Below are 21699 nucleotides of genomic sequence, written 5' to 3'. Positions count from 1 at the left end.
TGGTTTTTCTCCTTGGTTGGTTAATGCAGTTAATCATACTCTTTAAGTAAAAATACAAAATCTCGTTTTAGGAATTTTAATGAATAAAATTAACGATAAGGGCAACAATCAGAAGAGGAGAAAATTTCTACTTCTTACCCGTTACTCTTAATTCCTCCCCGCCTAATCAACGAAGCTTCAACACTTGTTGGGCATTTTACAAATGAAATACTAGTGGTAGTTAAACTATTTATAATATCAAAACTGTTTATAATATTGGAACGAAACGATAATAACTGCAGTGACATCAGACATGGACAGTGAAAATTTATAAAGTTGACCGGATCTTGCTTGAAATTGAGGCATAGGTCATATGTGACAGGAATCTGAATTAGTTGAGCCATTAGGTTCCGGATATCATATGGTTATACCAAAAAAAGGATTATGTAGCAAGGCTGAGAAATGAGACATAATAACCAGAGAATAACATCCTTACAAATAAAATTGCAACACAATGTAAAATAAAATCAACTTTAATATGATTTTCATAAGACAATAGTTGAGTTCAGTGTTATCTGTCATTACATAAATGAAATTTAGATAGAATACAAAACTTTTACACCCATCACTATTACCAACCTATTTTTCCTAGTAAAAGAATGCTGCTGCTCTTTCCACCAAAACGAATACAAAACTCCCACTACTTGCTGACTGAACCTTTATGCTATTGAAATTTTACAATTATAAACAAACAAAAAAAATATTATTTTACAGCAATCTATATTGGGTAAAAAAAATTGAAAAGAGAAAAAGAAGAATGAATGTACAACAAATTGAATATATCCACCTAGGACATCTTTCAACAAATCTGTAACGATAATGCACGAAACCCCTCGAGTTTCCTAGGCCTCACTCGTGTAAAAATTGGAAGGCTGGATTCTCGAGAAGCTGTGTTGCAGCTTTAACATCTGCAAAATCCTTCACTTGAAGCGATTCTGAGACTTCGTCAATGGAGAACGGGATGCTGCATTAAAAGACATGTATTCGTTATAGCTAACATTTTCACCTACTTCACATTGCTCAAAAGATTGCACTTGAGGGCTTAAGTTGTCTATATCATGTCCCATCCAACACTTAGAACATAAGGAATTTAGTCATTAGAAACTACACACTGTTCATAAGGAAAAGAACTTGTCACTAAATCTAAAATTGGTGATGTGGCAATTGTATCAATATATTTTAATAAAGATCAGTAGTATTAGATATCAAAAAGCCAATCACTTTTACTTCTATTGATACAATAATACAACTAAATTTTGCAGTCAGTAACTTGTTGGTACTTAAAATTGATTCACTCATATATTTATTGGTACAAAATTTAGACTTCCATCGACTTCCATCTGCTCAAACTCAATAGCTAGCGAAAAAAATTGGCACCTTAAACTTGGCTCCTATACGGCCCCTTAAACTTGGCTCCAGTTTTCATTGACACCTTAACTAAGGCTAGTACCTATTCAACACTTAAACCTTGTCTTACGTGTGCCTATTAAACACAATAGCTGACACAGCAAATAAATAGTGTATTTTACCACTCTTAAGCGCGTGAATGGATCTGAAATTATATTTTTCCTTTTCCTTTTTATTTAAAAAACCCCTTTTTCTAAAGCAACCGCATCATCACCTTATTAACTCCATACTGCCACTCCTCCGTCATTAGTGCCACCATTCTCCTTCGTTCTTCTTTCTCCTCACACCACCCTCCACCCTTCCCCTTCTTCCTCCTCTCTCCCTACTACTGCCACCACCCTCAATCCTTTCCCTTCCCTCCTTTTCTCCCCGACACCACGTGCCATAGTGCCACCACCACTCCATTATTTGAGGTTACATGTCATTTGCTACATAAATTTCTTTCTAGCGCCATTCGCTACATAAATTAGTTTCTAGCGTCACTTCATCAAAAAAAAAAAAAACTTTCTAGCGTCTGCAAACTTTCAGAGCTCGCATCACTGGTAATAGTTAGATAAATAGGTCGTTTGTACAAGCTCATTCAAAGTTTTCCGGAAAAAATTCGCCGGAAACTGAGATTGGCATCAGAGAAATCGAGCTAACATGAAACGGAGAGGAAAAAGATTTAAAAAATCAGAGATGGAGAACAAGTTGACTCGGGAGGTTGAATCGATGAGATACTTAAAATTGATCAAAAATTGGATCAAAGAAAATTGGTGAAGTATGAGCTTGACGAAGAAGACGACGGAGAATTTTCCGACCATGAAGCTCCGCAAATTTTCCAGGAACTTCAAATCATTCTTTGTATTCAGCTATTTATGTTTTAGTCAATAGAACCAACCTCATACGTCGTCAATCTGCTGCAGAGCTTGAAAGAAATCAGATTCCATTGAAGACTCTCCCCAAATACTCGAGTTTGAACAGTTAGAATGAAACCCATTTCTCTTTCTCTTTCTTTCTTTTTTTCTCCAGATTTTTACCTTTCTTTTTCTTTTCTGACTTGTCTTTTTCTTATTGGTGTCATTTGTTCGGTCAATGGCAAGTAGTTTCACACACTGAAGTTTGTTTGGGGTTATGAAAAATGTGTTTAGTAGGCACAAGTGGGACAAAGTTAGAGTGCTCAATAGGTACTAACCTTAGTTGAAGTGTCGAAATGAAAATTGAAGCCAAGTTTAAGGGGCTGTATAGGTGTTTGGCCTAATAACTAACTTTGACATTTTGTTTTCCATATTTCGAGTTTTATATTAATAATTGTACAAGGAACAAAAAGAGAAACTAGAGGATCATATGGAAAACAAAGAAACAGAAGAACTAACATTCTTAGTCAAAAACAGAAAAAGACATATGTATGTAGACGCGCTGAAAGATATCCCATTTATAATAAGCAGAAAAAGAAAATGCAAGTACTTGCTTATGCCTCAAGGAAGTAGGGGGCAGTAAACTGACATAACAGTGAATCTGCCACATTTGAAATGCAGAAAGTTGTCTTTGACAATTAGAAGACAAGTTTAAAGAAGAAAATAAAAAGTCCCAGATAGTTTCGTAATAGAAGCTCAGAAAATCGGTGTAAAGCACAATTTGCAAGTCAAATGAGTGGATGAGTTAATAAATTTTTCAACAGACAAAAGAAAATTTTGCCATACACGTAATGGTAGTAGAGGTCGAGAAAATATAATGGTGATCACTGTAACACTTGGACACATTTATTTGCTAGGGAAGCAAATAATTATACTTATGCTTTTAATTCCACAGAATTTGAAAGATTGAAACAGGTTAGTTTTCAAATGAAAATATCACTAGCCGCAGAAGTTCTCAAATAGGGATGATGACAAGGGAAAAAACTTAATTGAATTATTGGAGAATAAGGGTTATTACCACCCCACTAAACCAAAAAACAGATTTAAGTTGGGCAATGTAACTCCACGCACTGCCACCTGCTTTTCCACATCATTTTTCCAAGACGTGATTTTTGTTTCATTTATTACTTTTTCCCCCCACCATCTCTTTTTGAGATGGAAATGTAAAAAAAAAAAAAATGATTTTCCCCCCACCATCTTCTCCTCATCATCTTTCCACCGTAACCACCTATTATAATTATCAAAAGACTTAAATCATCTTCGCCCCTTATCTCTTTTATCATTATCAAAGGACCAAAATCATTTCATCATGTTTTTGTTTGAAATTTTTGATGATTTCTGCAGATTGAGTTAGCTGTGATGACAAGTAGTATACAAGATTTGAGTTGGTTGTGTGTTCGAATTCTATACAGAAAAGGAGGCAGCATTTACTGGAAGTGGCTCTGACACAAGCTGAGGAGTTGGATTTGAAAAGGACGAATGACATTTGCCCAACTCTTGTTCGGAAAATATCACTTTTGATGGAAAAAAACAGCGTTTGACCAGAAAATATGGTGTATTCCGGCCATAAGCCGTACTCTTTTGCCCTGTTTTTCACTCACGCGCCTCAAATTGAGTTAATACACTCTATTTGCCACATCAGCAAATAAGGGGGTAATGATTCACTTCGTACAAGTTTAGGGGGTCATAGGACCCCTACAAACTTAAGGTGTGTAGTTGGCAAAAGAGGACAAATATTCACAACACAGAGGACAATTGCTTACCTTGAATTATCATCCAATAGAAAAGAGTTGCTCTCGGCATTGTTTGAGTCCTCTGTCATTAACACCCTCATGCTTGATATGACCTGTAACAAAAGAGAAGGGAATTTCTCAAAAAATTCAACTATGCTCGGGCAAAAACGCACTGTAGGACTTCAATAAGAAAAAAGCCATCACTATATGCATATCTTACATCTGGGGAAACACTCCGTGTGTTATAGTTGTCATCCCAATAGAGCGTACAGATTCTGTAAAGTTGCTGGACACTAAGAATCTGCAAAAGAAAGAAATTCAGAAAGAGTACGTATGGTGTTTTGTATTAAACTCAAGTGGAGAATTTGACAAAGAACTCGTTCAATCTAAATGGCAACAGGAAAAAAAAACCAATTTTAACTCTTACTTCAACATATGAATTTCGTGATACAAGATTAGTTACAGAGCTAATGCTGATTTGAGGAAGAGAGACTTACAGGACACAAGTCATTGGTGATCTCATCATAAGATATCCTATACTTCTGATGTATAACCTGCGGACAAGTAACAGGAAAAGGAAATTTTATCAGCTGTTGTTGCAATATATAAAAACAAACCGGAAAATTGATATCAATTCTGTGCTGTAATTTACATAAAAAAAAGTAGACATGAACAAATTCTAAAAAGGAAAAAATGAACAATAATTATCTGGCAACAAACAAGTCATGACAGCTGCAATACCAAAGGAAACAATAAGAACTAGTGATTAGCTAAAACACCTCGAGAAAACTTCAACAGCCAAGTCCACCACTATACATTCAATTCTTTAAAAAATGTCAGGGGAGTTCTGTTACAGAATTAACCATGTCTACTTGCTGGAAACTTTCATCAAACTACATTGAAACAAATTAACATACCAAGAACCCAACAGCTTGTCTAATATGTTTGAGTTCATCCCAAGAAGAACCTGCATACTGCAAGTAAAGAAAAAAAGGAAATGAGTTCCAATTTTTTTCAAAAATAATGAGCCATGACTAGCAATGTGTAAAAGTACAGACATGCGGAACTTACTTCTTCTTTTGCTTGGCAGCACCACAGCTCTAGCTCAGCTAAACCAGCTTTAACATATTCCCCATTACTGAATGTACAACACTCCCTTCGGAGAAGAAGACTGCAAATTGCAAATTTAGCTGAATAAGTATTTGACAACTAACATATAATAAAAACACAAACTTAGAATAACAAATTCACACACCTGTTAAAAAGTTGTACATTGATATAAGAGAAGGTCTGAGTAAATATCTTTTGAACAAGAATTGGAGGCACCTGAAAAATAAACAAAAATTAGTTTTAAAATTTTATTTCACGCATCCATAGACATATATAAACTGCAAGCATTAGCTTTTCTTGGAAATATGGTAAAAGAAAAACATTATGAGATCCATACGAAATTTTCTTTCAATGTACAGAGAAGAGAGTTGAGGCATTCAATAATCCGCTGCCAGTGATTTGTCGAAGAGTCTTTGCCAAAGGATCGCCCACTTCTCAAACTTCCTTTGGAAGTCCTTGGTGCCTGAATTTCAACATATTACTATTATTATGTAGAAGGAAGGCATTGACAAATTTAGTCCAACTCTGACTACAAAACTACACTAAAAACTGAAAGGGAATACTAGTGCTAAATTCAAACAATCTCAAGAAACAACCACAAACGAGCAGAAGCAGATTTCTCATCGGTCTTTACCTATTAACATATTAATGGAAAAGAATAGCTACTAGTCTAAAACTAGCTTCTCCAAAAGAGCGAGAACGATATGTATATGTACATTCTAGGCAACAAAATTTCAGTTCTTCACTCGAGTATGCAACTTAGATACTCAGTTCCTCCACAACTCAATGTTCAACTGCGCGGCTTATCATGATTGTGAGAGAAAGAAGGGATGGCGCCTTCCTTTCTCACGATATGATCGATAGTCAGTAGCTCATTACTAATAGAGGAGTTCCCGGGAGATAGCTCTGTTTCGTGTGCATTAGAAGACATGAGTGCTTGTCTTAGCACGCACTGAAGTGACTCACATAGTGATGCTAAGGGCGGCGAAACACTGAGTCCAACCCAGGTGTTGCAAATGCAACTTAAGCTCATAAGTGGGTGTGGTAACAGATCATTTTACGTAAACATTCATCTCGCCTTCAGCAACTTGCATAGCCCTAGCAATACCTATGCACTGATAGCAACCTATAGTTTTATTATTTGCTAAGCAGAAACGGTTTTGCCTTAAAGGACCATTGACACATTAGCAAGTCTGCTCACCCCACAAACATCAACAGAATATTACCTTATCACCAAAGAAAAAAAGCAAGTCTGCTCAGCTTGTTTAATTCCTTTATCTTTACAAAATATTTAACACTACAACTAACAGCTAATAATCGCTATCTTTGGTGAGTTATAAATATTTTTGTACCAAATAACCTAAAATGATATACATACATGTATCTCATTTCAGATGAACTATTTCTCAAGTCTAAGATAATCAAGTAATAAAAGCACAAGTATATAGGTTTATAATGATATATTGAGCTTTTATATTGACTTGAGAGACGAATAACATTCTTTATTGAATTAGAGCTATACTCGATAACCTAAATATCAGAAGCACATCCCAAGCACTATCTATGAAGAACTTCAATTTGTATGACTAGCGCAAATGATCCTTCTTCTTTTCTCTAGGAACATAATAAGGAATAATATTGACAGAACGGGAGAAACAGTACACATCAAAAGAAAATTCACCATCTGACCTGGTTTACTCTTGATCAAATTCGAAGAGAACATTAATTGAATGCTTACAGACTTGATATATTGCATGTAATCAATTTTTCATGAAATACATGTGATAAAGAAGGAAATAGGCATTATAATCTGTTCCCTTTTTCTCATGAGAATGAAAAACCCTATGCTGAGTGACAAGGGAAACAAAAACGAAAAGAACTTTCGTGAATGTTGAGGATTCTCCTAAAAGCAAAAACAAAGAAAATTCAGAGAATATCCTCCGTAGACTCTGACCTAATACCCCATGACGCATATTATGACTATTATTAGTCATGAATATCTGCTTATGAATGAAAACTGACTGAGCATCTTTAAATAAAAGTAAAATTTAGTGGAAAAGGATTGGCAATTATGCATCAACCTCTAAGAGCATCCTGCAGTTAGTGAATTGCCGAGAGAATTTTTCAACAAACCTGGATGCACAAGGAAAGGAGTGATCCCAACTCCTTCTTCAAGTTATCCCTAATAATTCCATAAATCTTTTCAACATATGCTGTAAGCTGCTGCTTGAAAAGCAGAGCAGGGTATTTTGCTTCAACTTGGCGTACTACCAATGCAGCTGCAGCTGCAGCAAGATTCACCGCAGAAGGCGACGAACGAAATCCCTGAAACCAACACAGCACCATCAGCAGCTTGAAAAGATATGAGAGTCAAACTACTAAAGCAAAATTCTATTACTCTTGACAGGACTAGATTACTAGAATCAAGCTTAAACAAGAGGTGAGGAAAATTCAAGAGCTTCAATACCATTGTCATTCTCCCAAATAGAGATGTCGGAGGTTGTGGTTTGCGGGTAGGAGTTGCACCAACTGCACCACCCGATTTCAGACTTTTTTGGATTAAGAACAACAATGTTGAGGTATTTGACAGCCAATACGCCATGTGGTCGTTGCTTTCTTGATTCTGCAATCAGTAGATACTTTGTTATGCTTCAAGTTTGTCATAATGGTTCTAAATGCAGCATCAACCTTTAAAAATTTGACAAAGTAGGCGGCACTCCTGTTTTCCCGGTACTCATGTCTCATGGATGAAGACTTACATCATTCAGCAGAAAGCGGAAACTGACAGATAAGTTTCCTATTCCACACTTTACTACTGATGGTTACGTTGACGTTACTAGAACACTGATATTCGTTTTCCATGTTTCGGTAATGATTCATGTTGCCTCTAAAATTAAACACCAAGTAAATCCTTAAATGTGGTGTATCAAGTTTATTTCATACAGAAAGATATCAAATCATAATTTGAATCGGGTTTGAATGTCTGATAAATTTAAAAGCTGGAAACTTCTACTTCCATATAAACTATTAAACAATTCTCCAGCTAAGTAAAACATAGAGATTCCTAAATCAAGAAGTATTTCACATTAAATTGTAATGACCTATAGTTGTGGATGATGGTTGGACGAGACAATATAAGCAGCTGACTAAATTATACTAGGCGAAAATATATTATCCAAAAGCTGCAGCTAAATACTGTCTGTAATTCTCACGCTGAGATGCAGTTCCCATCTAGTCCAATATACTATGATTTATAACTTCTTTTCCAACCTTCAATCCTTTTATTGCTGTCTACAGGTCTCTGATTTCCAGGATCATCTCTAATGTAACACCTCCAGATAACTTCAAAATGAAAAACTCAATTCCAGACAAGAAGGATTAGAAACATAAGTTATCCTGCTAAAATGTGAAGTTCATGAACTTATTCAAGAGAAAATGTATATAGCTACTGACTCCACCAAAATCTGTTACGTTACAGTTGCTTGCGTATACATTGTTGACATCCTCAAAAGAAATGATATAGGTAAATAAGATGATGAAGATCATATTGACTTCCCTCCACAGTGGTTTAAAATTTTAATAGGAATGCTATGTGCAGATTTTTTTCCTTTCCTAATCGATGCTGGTAGCAACTGCAGAATTGCTTTCTCTGTAACAATATTAAAGATAACGTATATTCATCTCCAATATCTTTACTTAAATAAATGTATGTTTATCTCCTGGTCTGACCAGAACCAGGAAATCACTTTTTACTGCAGTCAGGCAATTATTGTCCAATGTTAGCGGGTTCCTTGGTCCAAATCTTCAGTTTCTCAATATCCATGAAACATGTCCATGTCAATGTAAATATAATCTGCAACTACATGTACATACCTCAATGGCTGAACCAATCATCTGAATCAAACGATCAAACACACTGGTCCTCTCGGCTTCGAAGGATTTCCAATTGAGAAGGCATTTATAGATGGTAAAAGCTGCAACAGGCTTTCCTTGGCTGAACCCCACGTCCTTCATCACACAGTCAATGAGTGCATCAACATCCTCCTGTAACAAGGTCAACAAAGACTCCAGTTGACAAAACTTTCTATATCAGAAATTAAGAAAAAGATAATATAAAGTATCCATAGAAGCACATACATGCTGTCGATCAATAGGAGGTCTCCTCAACTTGCTGTCGGGGGTTTCATAATTTTTAGACGGTGTGAAACTCGGTGCATCCTGCAAAAATCAGTCCTCGTAAGCAGTAATTAAGAGTTTGACACCATCCTGCAAGTGAGGTAACTTGATGACTACAAAAGTGTCTTACATTAGTCCGGTTTTCATCATTGAGATGGTGTCCATTTTCAACTATCTGAAAATACAAAACATTATCTCAGGGTTGTTAACAGTAGTTGTCAAAAGGAAAGTGAAGAATGAAAATGATGATTTTTCCCTGGTACGTACCTTGGAAGCCGGACTAGGTGAATGATCTGAAACCCGCTTAGCAGGGGTTAACAGGGCCTGCTGTCGAAGAATCTGGTTCTCAGATTCCATGTCAAAAATTTTCTCCTCAAGCCTAATAGCCAAAACAAAACCAGTGATGAGTAATGAAAGTTAGCACTAGACCTAAATGTCAATACATGTGTTTGTACGACAATAAAACTTCTACACATTTATTCAATTCAAGCAACATATGCCTAAAAATCCATTCAACCTTTGCATAGTAGTCTTCAACTGAACGATCTTGGACTCTGCCTCCATTGCTTGCTTCAACCGCTCCTCACTAAGTTTATTTGTTTCTTCATATTTTGTTTCCGTTTCACCAATCTTCTTTTCTAGAGAACTTACCATACTCTAATATTCAAAGAAAATAATTATCAAAACTTGAATGCCAAGTGGCTTCAGTTAATAAACGTAGCAAGCAACAATAGACATCTGGCTTTAATGTTTCAGTTGACCTACCTTTAGGTTCTCATTTTCAATGCTAAGTTTGTTCATCAATTCATGGTCAATAACGGGGACTTCCTGTACAATAGGGATTTGCTCTGCTGCTCTTTTTGCATTTTCACGTTCTTTGACAAGCATTTCCTTGGTTTCTTTGAACTGAACCTGCAGCTCCTGAAAAGCAGATTGTAGTTTTGCATTTTCTTGTGTTTTTGCTTCTTCAAGATCCGCCTACAAAAATGGAATATGAATAATAAGCTGGAAGGAAGAAACAAAATGATCACATAAGGATATAATGGTTGAGATGGGACAAGCTTATATTCTCACTAGCATTACTTCTATTCAGCACGCACAAAAGTTGAAAGTTTTTGGCACATTTGCTGAAAAACATGCATCCTTTTCAAGCTAAGTAGCTTTCGACCAGTGGGATACTGGATGTGATTCAATCACCCACAAACCACTGTTTCCAAATGATATAAAACAAAGACAGCAAGAAAGGGACCCAAATCTCTCAAGGAGCTGAAGCAGTGCATTACTTATACCGAGTCCCTCTATTCTTGTGGCTTTAGTATTCGCTTCACCAAATACAATTATAGAGCTGCGTGTATCTTTTCTAGTTCTAAACACTACCCAAAAAATCCTTACCCTGATTAACAGGCAATATTTGGTATTACTTTCTTACGGCAATTTTTGGTTTTTCTTCCCCGATTTTTAATGGATCAATAAAGGCACCTACAAAGATTAAAGAAGATTGTTCTGGGACTTGCTTTAGAGAATGCATTGATCAAGGATATTTTGTGTCATGAAAAAACAAGTACCAAAATGTGGCTGAACAATTATGTATAAAATTTTATCTACTGACCCTCATGCGTTTCTCCAGCTGCAATCTCCAAGTTAATTCTTCAACTTGCTTCTCTAATTTATTCTTTGCAGCTTGCAGAGCCCCAGTCTCCCGTGCAGCCTGAATAGGGATAAGTAAGAACAGAACTCAGGTCAAAGGATAAATTGAATCTAGCAACCGAAAAAGAGTCATATTAGCAAGCATATTCGTATCTTTAACTATTTTCAGTTGAAGTGCACAATGCGCGGAGAATATGTATGGTTGACTTTCAATATGACTATGTTTAACACCAATCGAAAATTAAAACAAAAGGAATCTTCTATAGATAACAACTAGTTGTTGAAGTACTATCATTGGAACATGGAATAAAATCAATTCGTACAGATGTATAAAGTACTGATTTTAATGATGTATTATGGTTGACTTTCAATATGACTATGTTTAACACCAATCGAAAATTAAAACAAAAGGAATCTTCTATAGATAACAACTAGTTGTTGAAGTACTATCATTGGAACATGGAATAAAATCAATTCGTACAGATGTATAAAGTACTGATTTTAATGATGTATTATGCTTTTGTTGAACAGGACCCTAGAAAAGCATGTCAACCCAGCAGTAGGGGAAAAAATATGCAACTTGAGTAGCTACGTGAAATACCTTTTGCAGTCCAAGACTCCAAGCGGTTGCTAAATTAAGGCCTTAATTATTAATGTGAGCCCTATTTGTAGTCTTTGATTTAGTACTATGGCTAGCAAGTTCATGGAGTTAGAGAACCATCTTAAATAACTTCTTTTATAGCGGTGGTGCTCGGGCCAACTTGCATGCACCTCAACGAATCCACCGAGTACCTACTACCTCCCACCAACACAGATACCGAGTAACTTTGCCTACCAAGACTTAGGCATATCGGAGGAATTCACCAAATGTCGCCACAGTTTGAACTCGAACCTGGTTCCCAAGGTTGTCACCCCAATATTCAATCGCAATGCCACCCCTTTTGGGGTCTACCTTTTTTTTTTTTTTTTGATGAAGTCGACCTTTTGGATAATTTATTTTAAGAATTGAACAGTGATTCTCTTTAAAGCAGTCACTCCCACTTCCTTGGCCAAAATCATGAAAGTAACTTTTAAATTCAAGAATTTGATGTCAGCACAAGAACCATTCACGATCAGTTTCGACAGGGTTCAAGCATACAGTAATCTTATATAGGAGTATCCGACAATTTTCAGGCAGCATATATAACCAAAATAAGACAGCTTTAAAGAGTGAAAAATTTGTCCAACAAAGTTGATAAAGAGAGATGCAGAATGAGAAATTACCATCTTAAGTTTCTTCAGTTCCTTACGAGCAACTCTACCTCTCCAAGCACATTGAGTGGTAATTGCAGCTTTCTTGAGCTTCTTAAATTTCGAACACGCCAAGAACTTGCGACAATGGCTCTGGACATACAGTGTGAGGGTTCATAAAATTCAGCAGTAGCTTCTGAGATATGTTATTCAGTTGGAAAACTGTTGCGAATAGACTACATCTATTAAAGTAGGAATGCATCTCAAAATTTTTAAATGATTATCCTTCATTTAGCCCCAAGGTTTGGTTCAACCATTTACAGTCCTACCATAAACCTGAAGGTCATGAAATTGAACCCCGCTTATCCATAACCTTAGCCTAAGCTTACCATTCTCCTGAAACAAGAAAGAAAAAGACAGAATTATCCTTCACATATTGAAAGGTTACCTGAATAATAATTGCTGCTTTGTTCTGCCTTCTGAATCGAAGCTCATCGCGTGCAGCCATCCCACGCAATCCTGTCTGAATCGAAACAGCTGAGGACCACAACTCTTTGTAAGCCTTCCTAGAAAGATGCATGCGCACATTTGTCTGGATTCTGAGAGAAGCTGCTTCCCTCCGCAAGCTCTCATATACACGTCGAGCAAGTTCCCCTACAATAACCAAGTGGAAACAATCAAATGACTAACATGAATCCTAAAGTATGAACCCGCGCATGCAGCAAATTAATTACCTCGGCACAGAGATTGTATCTGTATTGTCGACCGACGTAACAACGTAAAACTTCTCCGAGCCATGTAAGAACGAACTTTTCTTTGGATAATGCTGGCAGATCTCCCGAGCACCTCTGTCCTTCGACCATCCAGCTCTGCCATTTGACCAGCTCTTAGAAACACCTTCGTTTTACCAATCTGCAAAACCAAATAAGGACCAATGAATGGCATTCAAAGCCTAGGCGTGGGAGAAGTCTCACAAACGAAACTAGGACGAAGATTTGATATTCAAACCATATTAAAGTGTGCTTATAAAAAGAACAAAAACAACTCTGTGAAGACAATAAATACAGCATATTAGACTTGCCACCGAAGTTTGCAGCATCATGTGCAGAAAAAACAGCATACACTAGGAGAAGAAAAACTCAAGAAGTGCATTTTAGCACTCAATGGTCAAGAAGAGGAAAATGGACTAAATTCAGGAGCCCGTTTGAGATCAGCCAAATCCAGAAAGAGGTCAAACAATGACTTTTGTTATTATTATTTATTTGCCTATTTACTTTTCAATCGTTTGGTCAAAAATTGCAAATCTAAACAAGTTCAAAGCACATCCATAAGGAGTCAACCAACAAAAGAGACAAGAAAGAAGATCATATATGAAATAATTTGTCAAAAGCTATTACCCAACTATAATAGGGCAATAATAGGAAGAATGAGATAATGACATAGAAGAGATGGGAGACAAGCCACAAAGGTAAAAGCAATCAACTTATGATCCTCCAAACATTTGTATTATACTTTCTTTTAAATATGGCAATTAAGCATAACAATACAAAATGGGACACAACTCACTTGATATATCTTAGTGAATAAATGGTTACATGTGTACAAGTAAACAGCTACGTTCAGAAAGTTAACACATATTTACAGCAAATTCAAATGATTTTTGTGATATTCTGAAATAATACAGAAGATAGAGAAGTACATGCAAAAGTTTGAAAGTATTTCATATCCCAAAAAAGTAATTTCAAAAAATTACCTGGTAGCCTTCAAGTCCAACTTTCTCCAAGAGCCTTTTGCATGCAGCGACCTCGTCCGTACTGTCATGAATTGGTCAAACATATAAAATAAGAATCTGTTAACAATTTGAATTACACAAGGTAATAACATACCTTCCATCTAAAACTTCAGGCGAAAGGATGCCAAAGCGATCTAGAAATTCATAGAATGGTTTCCGTGTAGGATATCCAGCCATGCTTATTCTAATTGCTTCCATCACTCCCTAGAATTAGAAATAGAGTGAGCGCCAAATCCAACTCACACAGGCACTAACAACAAGAAAATTCAATACTTCCTTACCCCACAGCGCAGCTGCTGCAGAACATTGTGATTCTCGAAGATAGCTGGCTTTAGCAGATTATTAGGCTTTACACATCGAATATAGTGGGGTTCTGTTGCACTTAATGTTTCAAGCAAAGATTGCAGTTGTTGCTGCAAAAATAGAACGAAACAAATCACGGTTAAACGTGCTCCCAGTATAGTCCCACAAGTGGATAAGAGGGAAAAGCAAAAATGAGAAAAAGGAAGTGAAATTTACGTGCCTTAAACCTTGTGCCAATTGAAGAGAACTTTGATTGTTTTGAGGATTCCTCATTTGATGTTGGAAACAACCCAGATACAAAGGAACACGTTGAAGCACTCAGGAGCGCCTGGTGCTCAGCAATAACATAATCTTTGTTTTTCTCCAGAAACAACTCTGTTTGATACGTGACCTGGAGAAAATAACATGCATATAGTATCCATATTGTGTGTTAATTAACAATTCTAAACAAGATATTAGAAATGTCAAAAGAATCAAAAAACTTACATCGCCAGCATAATGGCAAATAGTGAAGTCAGAACGAGCCAACTTGGGCTTGCAGAACCGCTTATGGTTTTTGAAAGTTTGATAGAGCTTTTGAGCAAACGTGTCATGAGTAGATCGAGGAAACATGCTACAAACACAGAAAAGAAAACATTGTGAGCATTCTAAGCAACCAAACATGAGCATGAGTAGCACAAATAAGTGCGACAATCGTAAGTGGGAATGGATGATAAGGCTACAGTTACTTTTTGTGCACCCACAAGGTTCCTATATGTATAGAAGATTGGGTGTTGTTCATAGAAAACCACATCGTTTGTAAGGTTTTCTACTTTTTGGTATACTACTTGTATACAGGTGTGTTTCGCCCTTCATTAATAAAGTTTTATTACTTTACCAAAAAACATGATAAGGCTACAAGAAAAACTTCAGCAAGTTACTTACCAAGCTTCATCAAGGAGTGCTATAATACCACCTGGTTTCTGAGCAATGGAAAAATTAAGATGTCACTAAAATAAGGAAAGAGGAAGTAATTAAGTGCTGGTCAAATGCAAATAAGAAAAAAAATAAACTGAAATGACAAAATGAAGGGCAAACTAAGTTATCTATGTTCTATTATTAAGCAGATCTTTGATAAGGAAGAAAATAGAAGATGTTAGCCAGTTAGCTCATTAGATTCTAGAACATGATTTTCGGTCTTCTACTACTAGAACATCTCTGTAGATCTTTATATTCTGTGCATAAACCTTTTTGCTACCTGTTATTACTGCTTATCTATGGAAAAATCATCTCTGAAGCTATTAAACCCTAAACCTGCAATAAGGAAACCCTTAACCCAAAAGGTTCTACGATCACAACATGTTAGCAAAACGAGTCAGAAAAACACTGCATCAGTAAATCAGACAAATGTTTGCAAAGAGAATAACATATTCCTAATGGAAGACAAGTGACTGCCAAAAGAACTGCAGAGATTTTACAAAGAGGAAAGCAGCAACTTTTCCTTTACTGACTCAACTGACTAGAAATATATTCTGGGACATTTGCATGTAAAGAATTGTAAAACCTTATGCACCCAAAAACTCAGCACAAACCTTTTCTATCAGATCAAGTATATCTTGATTATCGATGAACTCAATGTAGCTCCAGTTAATTTCTTCTTTTGTATACTCTTCTTGTTCCATTTTGAAAACATGCTGCAAAAACATTGGTAGGTTTCATAAAGCTGTGCATAGGACACAAAATTAGTGCGAAAAAGAAAAGGAGACAGCCAGAACCTGATTGAAGTGCTGCTGAAGCTTCTCATTTGTTAAATTGATACAGAATTGTTCAAAGCTGCAGACATAATCCACAAAAATGATGCATTATACAAAAAGGATATCCAAAACTAATCAGCTTTGAGATGCAAAAAATTTCAGACGCTCTGGAGTTACCAAAATGTAACAAGATACTAGAGTGTGCGTTCTTAAGCTTCCATAAATATCAGACGGATAAAGAAACCAAGAACAGTTAACTAACAACTAACAACAAGATCTTAAGTCCACGTTAAATGTGATCAATGAAAGTGTACAGATAAATACAATACAATTTCAATAAAATAATTGTGACCCTTGACACAAGGTGAAGTACCATGCCACTTGATTGCTTGTGGAGATGTCAAGGAAACTCTTTAATAGTTCACTCCAAGAGATAACTCACGTACAATCCAACCAAAAGGCAACAAGTAAAGCACCTGTTAGTCTTGAAACTCTCAAATCCATAGATATCCAGCACGCCAATCAAAGATTTAGAATTGGGATCTTGACCAATTGAACTATTAATCTTATCAACCAGCCTGCAAACAAATGTTGAAGGGTCTGAATAAACTGACAATCTATTTTTGTAGAAGTAAAGAATACTACAAGCAAAGAAGATAACTGAACCTGTCATGTAATTCCTGTCCAGACACAAAACTAAATCTTACCAGTCAAACAATCTTGAGTACACAACTTTTGCAAGAGCATCTCTACTGGTAAGTGCAGCTTCTGGATCCAGCCATTTGGTGATGGTTTCGTCACGAGTTACAATAACGCGTTTGCAAAGAGAATCCTCTAGAGCCTTTACATCACACCTATGAGTAAAATATATGTTTAGTGGCTACTCTGTGTCTATATATAAATGTGTGTGTGTGTGTGTATAAAAGAAATGCTTCAAACCAGTAAAAGAGAATAGTATGCATTGATTCAATGTTAATAATATACCACTTACATGAATAGCTCAGCAGCAGTTCTCAGATGAAACCAAGATTTCTCATCTTTGGGCACAGACGAATCTATCTCCTTCCCCTTTGCAAATTCAATGTTTCCAAGATGGAGAATTGCTGCCACTACCCGAAATATTGCATCCTGGGAAGAATGCACAAGGTAACCAAGAAAGTATGAGGAAAATCCAGATTTAAGCATATTTTACTGTCATAGTAAATTCCCAAAGATACCTGTTCTTCAGAGCTTATGCCAACAACATCCATTGCCCTTCTTGTAGCCAAGTATTCTTTGGAATCATCAATCTCATCTAGCTGAAAACAATTTGTCTGATTGAGGTAATGAAATGTCCTAGGATTGTCCAATTTGAACCTTTTAATGTCCTGAAAGTGTAGAAGATAAAATAAGAAGCTTGGCAAACATGTTCATATGAGAGATTATTCCTCAATATGAACTAAGATATCGAAGAGAGAAGGACAAGGAGTTAAGCACACAGGCAAAGATTGCAGCACCTGCACTAATTATGTTACTAAAACAAAGTATTGTATCAGATTTTTTTATAAACGAATTGTAGAAATGCGAAGATGGTTTCCCTATCAGCTACTCAAACAAAAGTATGGTACTATTTTTCTACTATTAGGGGCAAAGCATACTCAGGAGGGGCACAAATGACCAATATTGAAGTTGCTGGGTTATCTATCAAGAAAAAAATCATAACCGTGTATATTAACATCTTTTACCCTTCATGTCCAGTGGATATCTACACTCTGAAGAAGATTTGGTGTTCGATTGGATAACCCATATTGGACTATTATTTAAGTTCTGAAGCCAATCACAAAATATAAAATCAGCCAATATCATAATAAGCTGTCAGAGGAGAGAACAATTTACAATGTCAAATCAGGTACCATTAGGAAAAAGGGCATAGGTGGCCTGTAAAAGCGAGAGTGCAACAGTGAATGAAAAAATTTGGTTGAATTTTCCAACAAAACATAAGAGGGAACTGAATATTCAAGCGGGTAACAACATAAAATACTGCTTGTTCAGGATGCTTATTCTTCCTAGAAATCCATCTAATGAAGCAAACAGTGGTCCCATTACCTCCGGTGGTGCAGCACAAATCATGTAGAAACAATGATAATTTCTCTCAGGATCAGACACCTGGCAAACACGAGATCTTTCGAGTAAATACGTTCTGACAGCAGCTCCTGAAATCCTTCCCTTCTGGTCAAACTGGATCTCCACAAACTTACCGAAACGACTGCAATCGAAATTACAAACATGTGGAAATTATTCCCAAAAAAATCCAACCAGAGGTTAATATAGCACCCTATGCCCTCTGATCACTTAATAAACTGAAAAATCTATCCAACCTTGAGTTATTGTTTCTGACAGTTTTCGCATTACCAAAAGCTTCCAGAACAGGATTAGACTGCAATAAGCAAAAATGCAGCCATCGCGAAGATCAGATTAAGATTCAATGGCAACGGATGATATTTGGCTCTACAAAAACAACAATTATCGGCAATCAATTGTCCACACTCTAGGTACAACAGTGTAAGATTTATTACCTCCAGGACTTGCTGCTCGACTGATCTACTACCTTCAGCCGCAGCTCTCCCGCCCATATAAGCAAGATAGCGCATGAGTTGCTTGGTGCTTTCTGTTTTACCAGCGCCACTCTCCCCACTAACCAAAATTGACTGACTTACTCCTTCATTGATCATGAGTCTGCATCCATAGTAAATATATTTTTAAATGACAATTTCAAAATAGACTGTTTGGTCCATAAACAACAGAGAAGCACAGACCTGTATGCCGCATCTGCAACAGCATAAGGGTGAGGACTTAGCTCCCCAAATGCTGCACCTTTATATTGGGCCATCATATGTGTATCATATAAGTGAGGTAGCCTTCTAAAAGGATTGACAGCGATTAATATATTCCCTGTATATGTCTGTAATCATCATTTATTAGGTTACTTCATTAAAGACAATTACCCCGGAACATTAAAAAGAGAGATCTTAAAAAATGACAAGAAACTCACATATATTTCATTAATATCATATCTAGCCTTTAAATTATGCAAGACTCCTGGTTCGTGCAAATAAGCCAGCTTCGTCATGTCATCGACACCAGAAGGCGGAGCTTCAGTATCTTTGGCGTAGACATTAGAAGACTTAACAACAACCTGCCATAGATTTCAGCAAGTAAATGAACGAGGTTCGTCGTATCCCAAAACTCTGCTTGATTACCAATGTGTTAGAAAGAGTAAGCAAGATACAACTCAATGTCCTGTTCGTTGAATGAACCAGCTCATCATTTACTTCTTTCCTACAGTAAGATGCCATGTGCTCACTTACCGTTTTACCAGAAGTGCAGAGAACCTTTATGTCTGAACCATTAACCTCCAAAACTTCCCCATCTATCCAGGCTTCATCAGGATCCTCCACCCAAACAAGAGAACCAACCGGTAAACTAACGGAAGCAGCCTGCAAATACAACAATGTGGGGTTGCCCATTCAGACTTATGTATTATAGCCCATACCAATGGTTTATACTCTTTTATGCTGCCCTAAAACTTATAAGCAGACTGAATATAACTCAGATTGAGGCTGCCACATAAAGGTCATGATTTGTTTATCATTTTATTACGCTGCAACTCAGCTCAATACTCACTCTCATCGACCATTAAAAAGTTGCAGAAATACATGAGAGTGCACCACGAAATTTTACTAGTATACCAACTTTACTTTGAAAAGCATGACAGTGGCAGAAATTAAACATTAATTTCTTTGAGATGCTTAATAATGCTGATGCAGGAGATGAAGCATCAACCATGACCCTACCTCCAACCCGCTAACACAACAAGTCAATAAACTACACAAATTGAGAAAAACATTAACATACTACTTCAGCTTTACTAAACTCGTAGCGTCTAAGAATGTACTAACTAAAGCAGAAGCTTTGACAGTACTTAGTCAGCGATAGAAAAGACATAAATAAGTCTAATCACCATGACCAACTTGACCTAAAATTAACAATTCGACCTAAAAGAGAATGATACAAAGTAAAAGAAAACAACATAGTCCCTTCTACATCAATAGATTGTAGCAATATATGATCTTTCTCAACCAAAGATGAAGTTTTTACAGTATTATATCAGCAAAATAAAATGGCATAAACAAGTCTTAGTCAGCATGAACAAATTGCCCAATGGCATAAAATATCAATCACACAATCTAATAAGAATGAGGAATACCCTTTAAATCAAATAATCCGTTCAAAAAAAAAATATCAAGAAATGCAAATCAAACAATGCTATACTGCAATAATGACAGAAGAAGAAATAATCCAATACCATATTTTTAAATGAGTCCAATCAGATCAGATTGTTGGGCGACTTCTAAATCAGCTTCTGAATTCAAACAGATCAAGAAACCAGTGACTGAATAACCCAATCTGATTTTCTCCTCAAAATGACAAGTATAAAGCAAGACTCCACTTTTCTTCTATTGCTCTCTGACTTCAACTTGACTCAAATTTTTTTCAACTTTTTCAAATCAAGATCTAGTGAGCAAATGAACTGGGGAAAAAAAACCTTTATTCTGTACCAATAACCAGTCCGATTTTTCGTGGAAAATTAAAGAAAAATCGGAGAGGTTTAAAGATTTCAAGAAAATGCTCTAATGAATAGGAAAGAATTGAGGCTTTGTTTGAGTTTTTTGGTTTTTCGTCTTCTTTTCTTTTCTTTTCTTTTCTTTTTCTTGCTTCTTTCACAAAGCCCACGTTGTTTGGGGTTTGGACTAAGTTATATTAATAAGTAAGTAATTTAATGACTAATTGTAATTAAAGAGAGTAATAAGAATATCTGTTAAATGTAAATGAATACCAAGTCTACCCTCCTAGATTCGCGTTATTACAGCGAGTACCAAAATCGAACAGGTTAGAAACGCGGACAAGATATTATCCGTGGTCCCTACCTTTTAAAACGGCGCGGCGGTAATGTACCGCGGATATAGCGTTTGATTAGGTTATACGACATCGTGTAATGTTGTCAATTTATGTTTTGTCAAATTAGGGTAAAAATGGATTCCACTAGGTAATAAAGCAACAGTCAGTTTAGGGGAGTAGTAGTTAAGCTGTTTGCCACAGTAGGAGTTGTGGTCAACTTATTACCCACAGCCACAGGTAGGTGAAAGCAAAAAATGGAAACCTATAGACCTACTCTAATCAATTGGTCAACAGTGTCTCTTCTTTTTCCTTTCTTTTTCTATTTGTTTACCCAATTGGAGTGTTTGCTTGGCCAAATTTCTGGGGTCTCATAAACATGTTATTACCTAAGACGGTTTAATAAAATTGGTGGCTTAAAGTCAAATCTTGATAACAGACCTTAATTTAAGAAGAAAATAACTTTGTGTATATTTGAAGTCTATTTCTTAATTTTTTGAGATGCAAAGTTATTAATATATTTTTTATAATTAATTTATTATAATAAATTTTTAATTGATAATATAGCTAATTCATTTTATCTCTCTTGAAATATTATTGATCTTGGATAAGATTTTAGTAATTTTAATTTTGGAAAACTTTCTTCCGCATATGAACTATTACAAGAACTATTAACATTATTTTATAAGTAATATAGG

General features: G+C 36.1%; 1 protein-coding gene across 1 annotated transcript; it reads right to left on the bottom strand.

Annotated features, from left to right (window-relative positions):
• Positions 1-496: 496 nt before the first annotated feature.
• LOC109212860 (myosin-6-like) lies at positions 497-20855 on the bottom strand. The gene is made up of 39 exons (XM_019376557.1): positions 20412-20855; positions 19414-19542; positions 19098-19241; positions 18862-19007; positions 18622-18781; positions 18424-18482; positions 18152-18311; positions 17284-17433; positions 17058-17194; positions 16774-16920; positions 16543-16644; positions 16088-16145; positions 15905-16006; positions 15258-15295; positions 14820-14946; positions 14554-14724; positions 14312-14443; positions 14125-14234; positions 13992-14052; positions 12973-13150; positions 12687-12892; positions 12272-12391; positions 10971-11069; positions 10127-10339; positions 9879-10018; positions 9629-9740; positions 9492-9536; positions 9323-9403; positions 9059-9229; positions 7653-7808; positions 7319-7510; positions 5523-5648; positions 5331-5401; positions 5147-5246; positions 4993-5049; positions 4573-4629; positions 4296-4376; positions 4106-4188; positions 497-1003 (listed from the first exon to the last, which is right to left on the bottom strand). The coding sequence occupies exons 1-39, from the start codon at positions 20412-20414 to the stop codon at positions 889-891; spliced, it is 4539 nt and encodes a 1512-aa protein (XP_019232102.1). The 5' UTR covers positions 20415-20855; the 3' UTR covers positions 497-888.
• Between the last annotated feature and the right edge of the window lie 844 nt (positions 20856-21699).

Source organism: Nicotiana attenuata, unplaced genomic scaffold (genome assembly GCF_001879085.1).
Source record: "Nicotiana attenuata strain UT unplaced genomic scaffold, NIATTr2, whole genome shotgun sequence".
NCBI lineage: Eukaryota > Viridiplantae > Streptophyta > Magnoliopsida > Solanales > Solanaceae > Nicotiana > Nicotiana attenuata.
This window is presented reverse-complemented; position numbering and strand designations above follow the sequence as displayed.

Bases quoted from the DNA above. Each gene is read 5' to 3' on its own strand.
- LOC109212860 (XM_019376557.1), bottom strand. The intron at 14,725-14,819 runs GTAAGTTTTTTG...TATTTTCTCCAG, and splicing joins TTTGCCATTATGCTGGCGAT to GTCACGTATCAAACAGAGTT. The intron at 10,340-10,970 runs GTCAGTAGATAA...CCATTTTTGTAG, and splicing joins AGCTGGAGAAACGCATGAGG to GCGGATCTTGAAGAAGCAAA.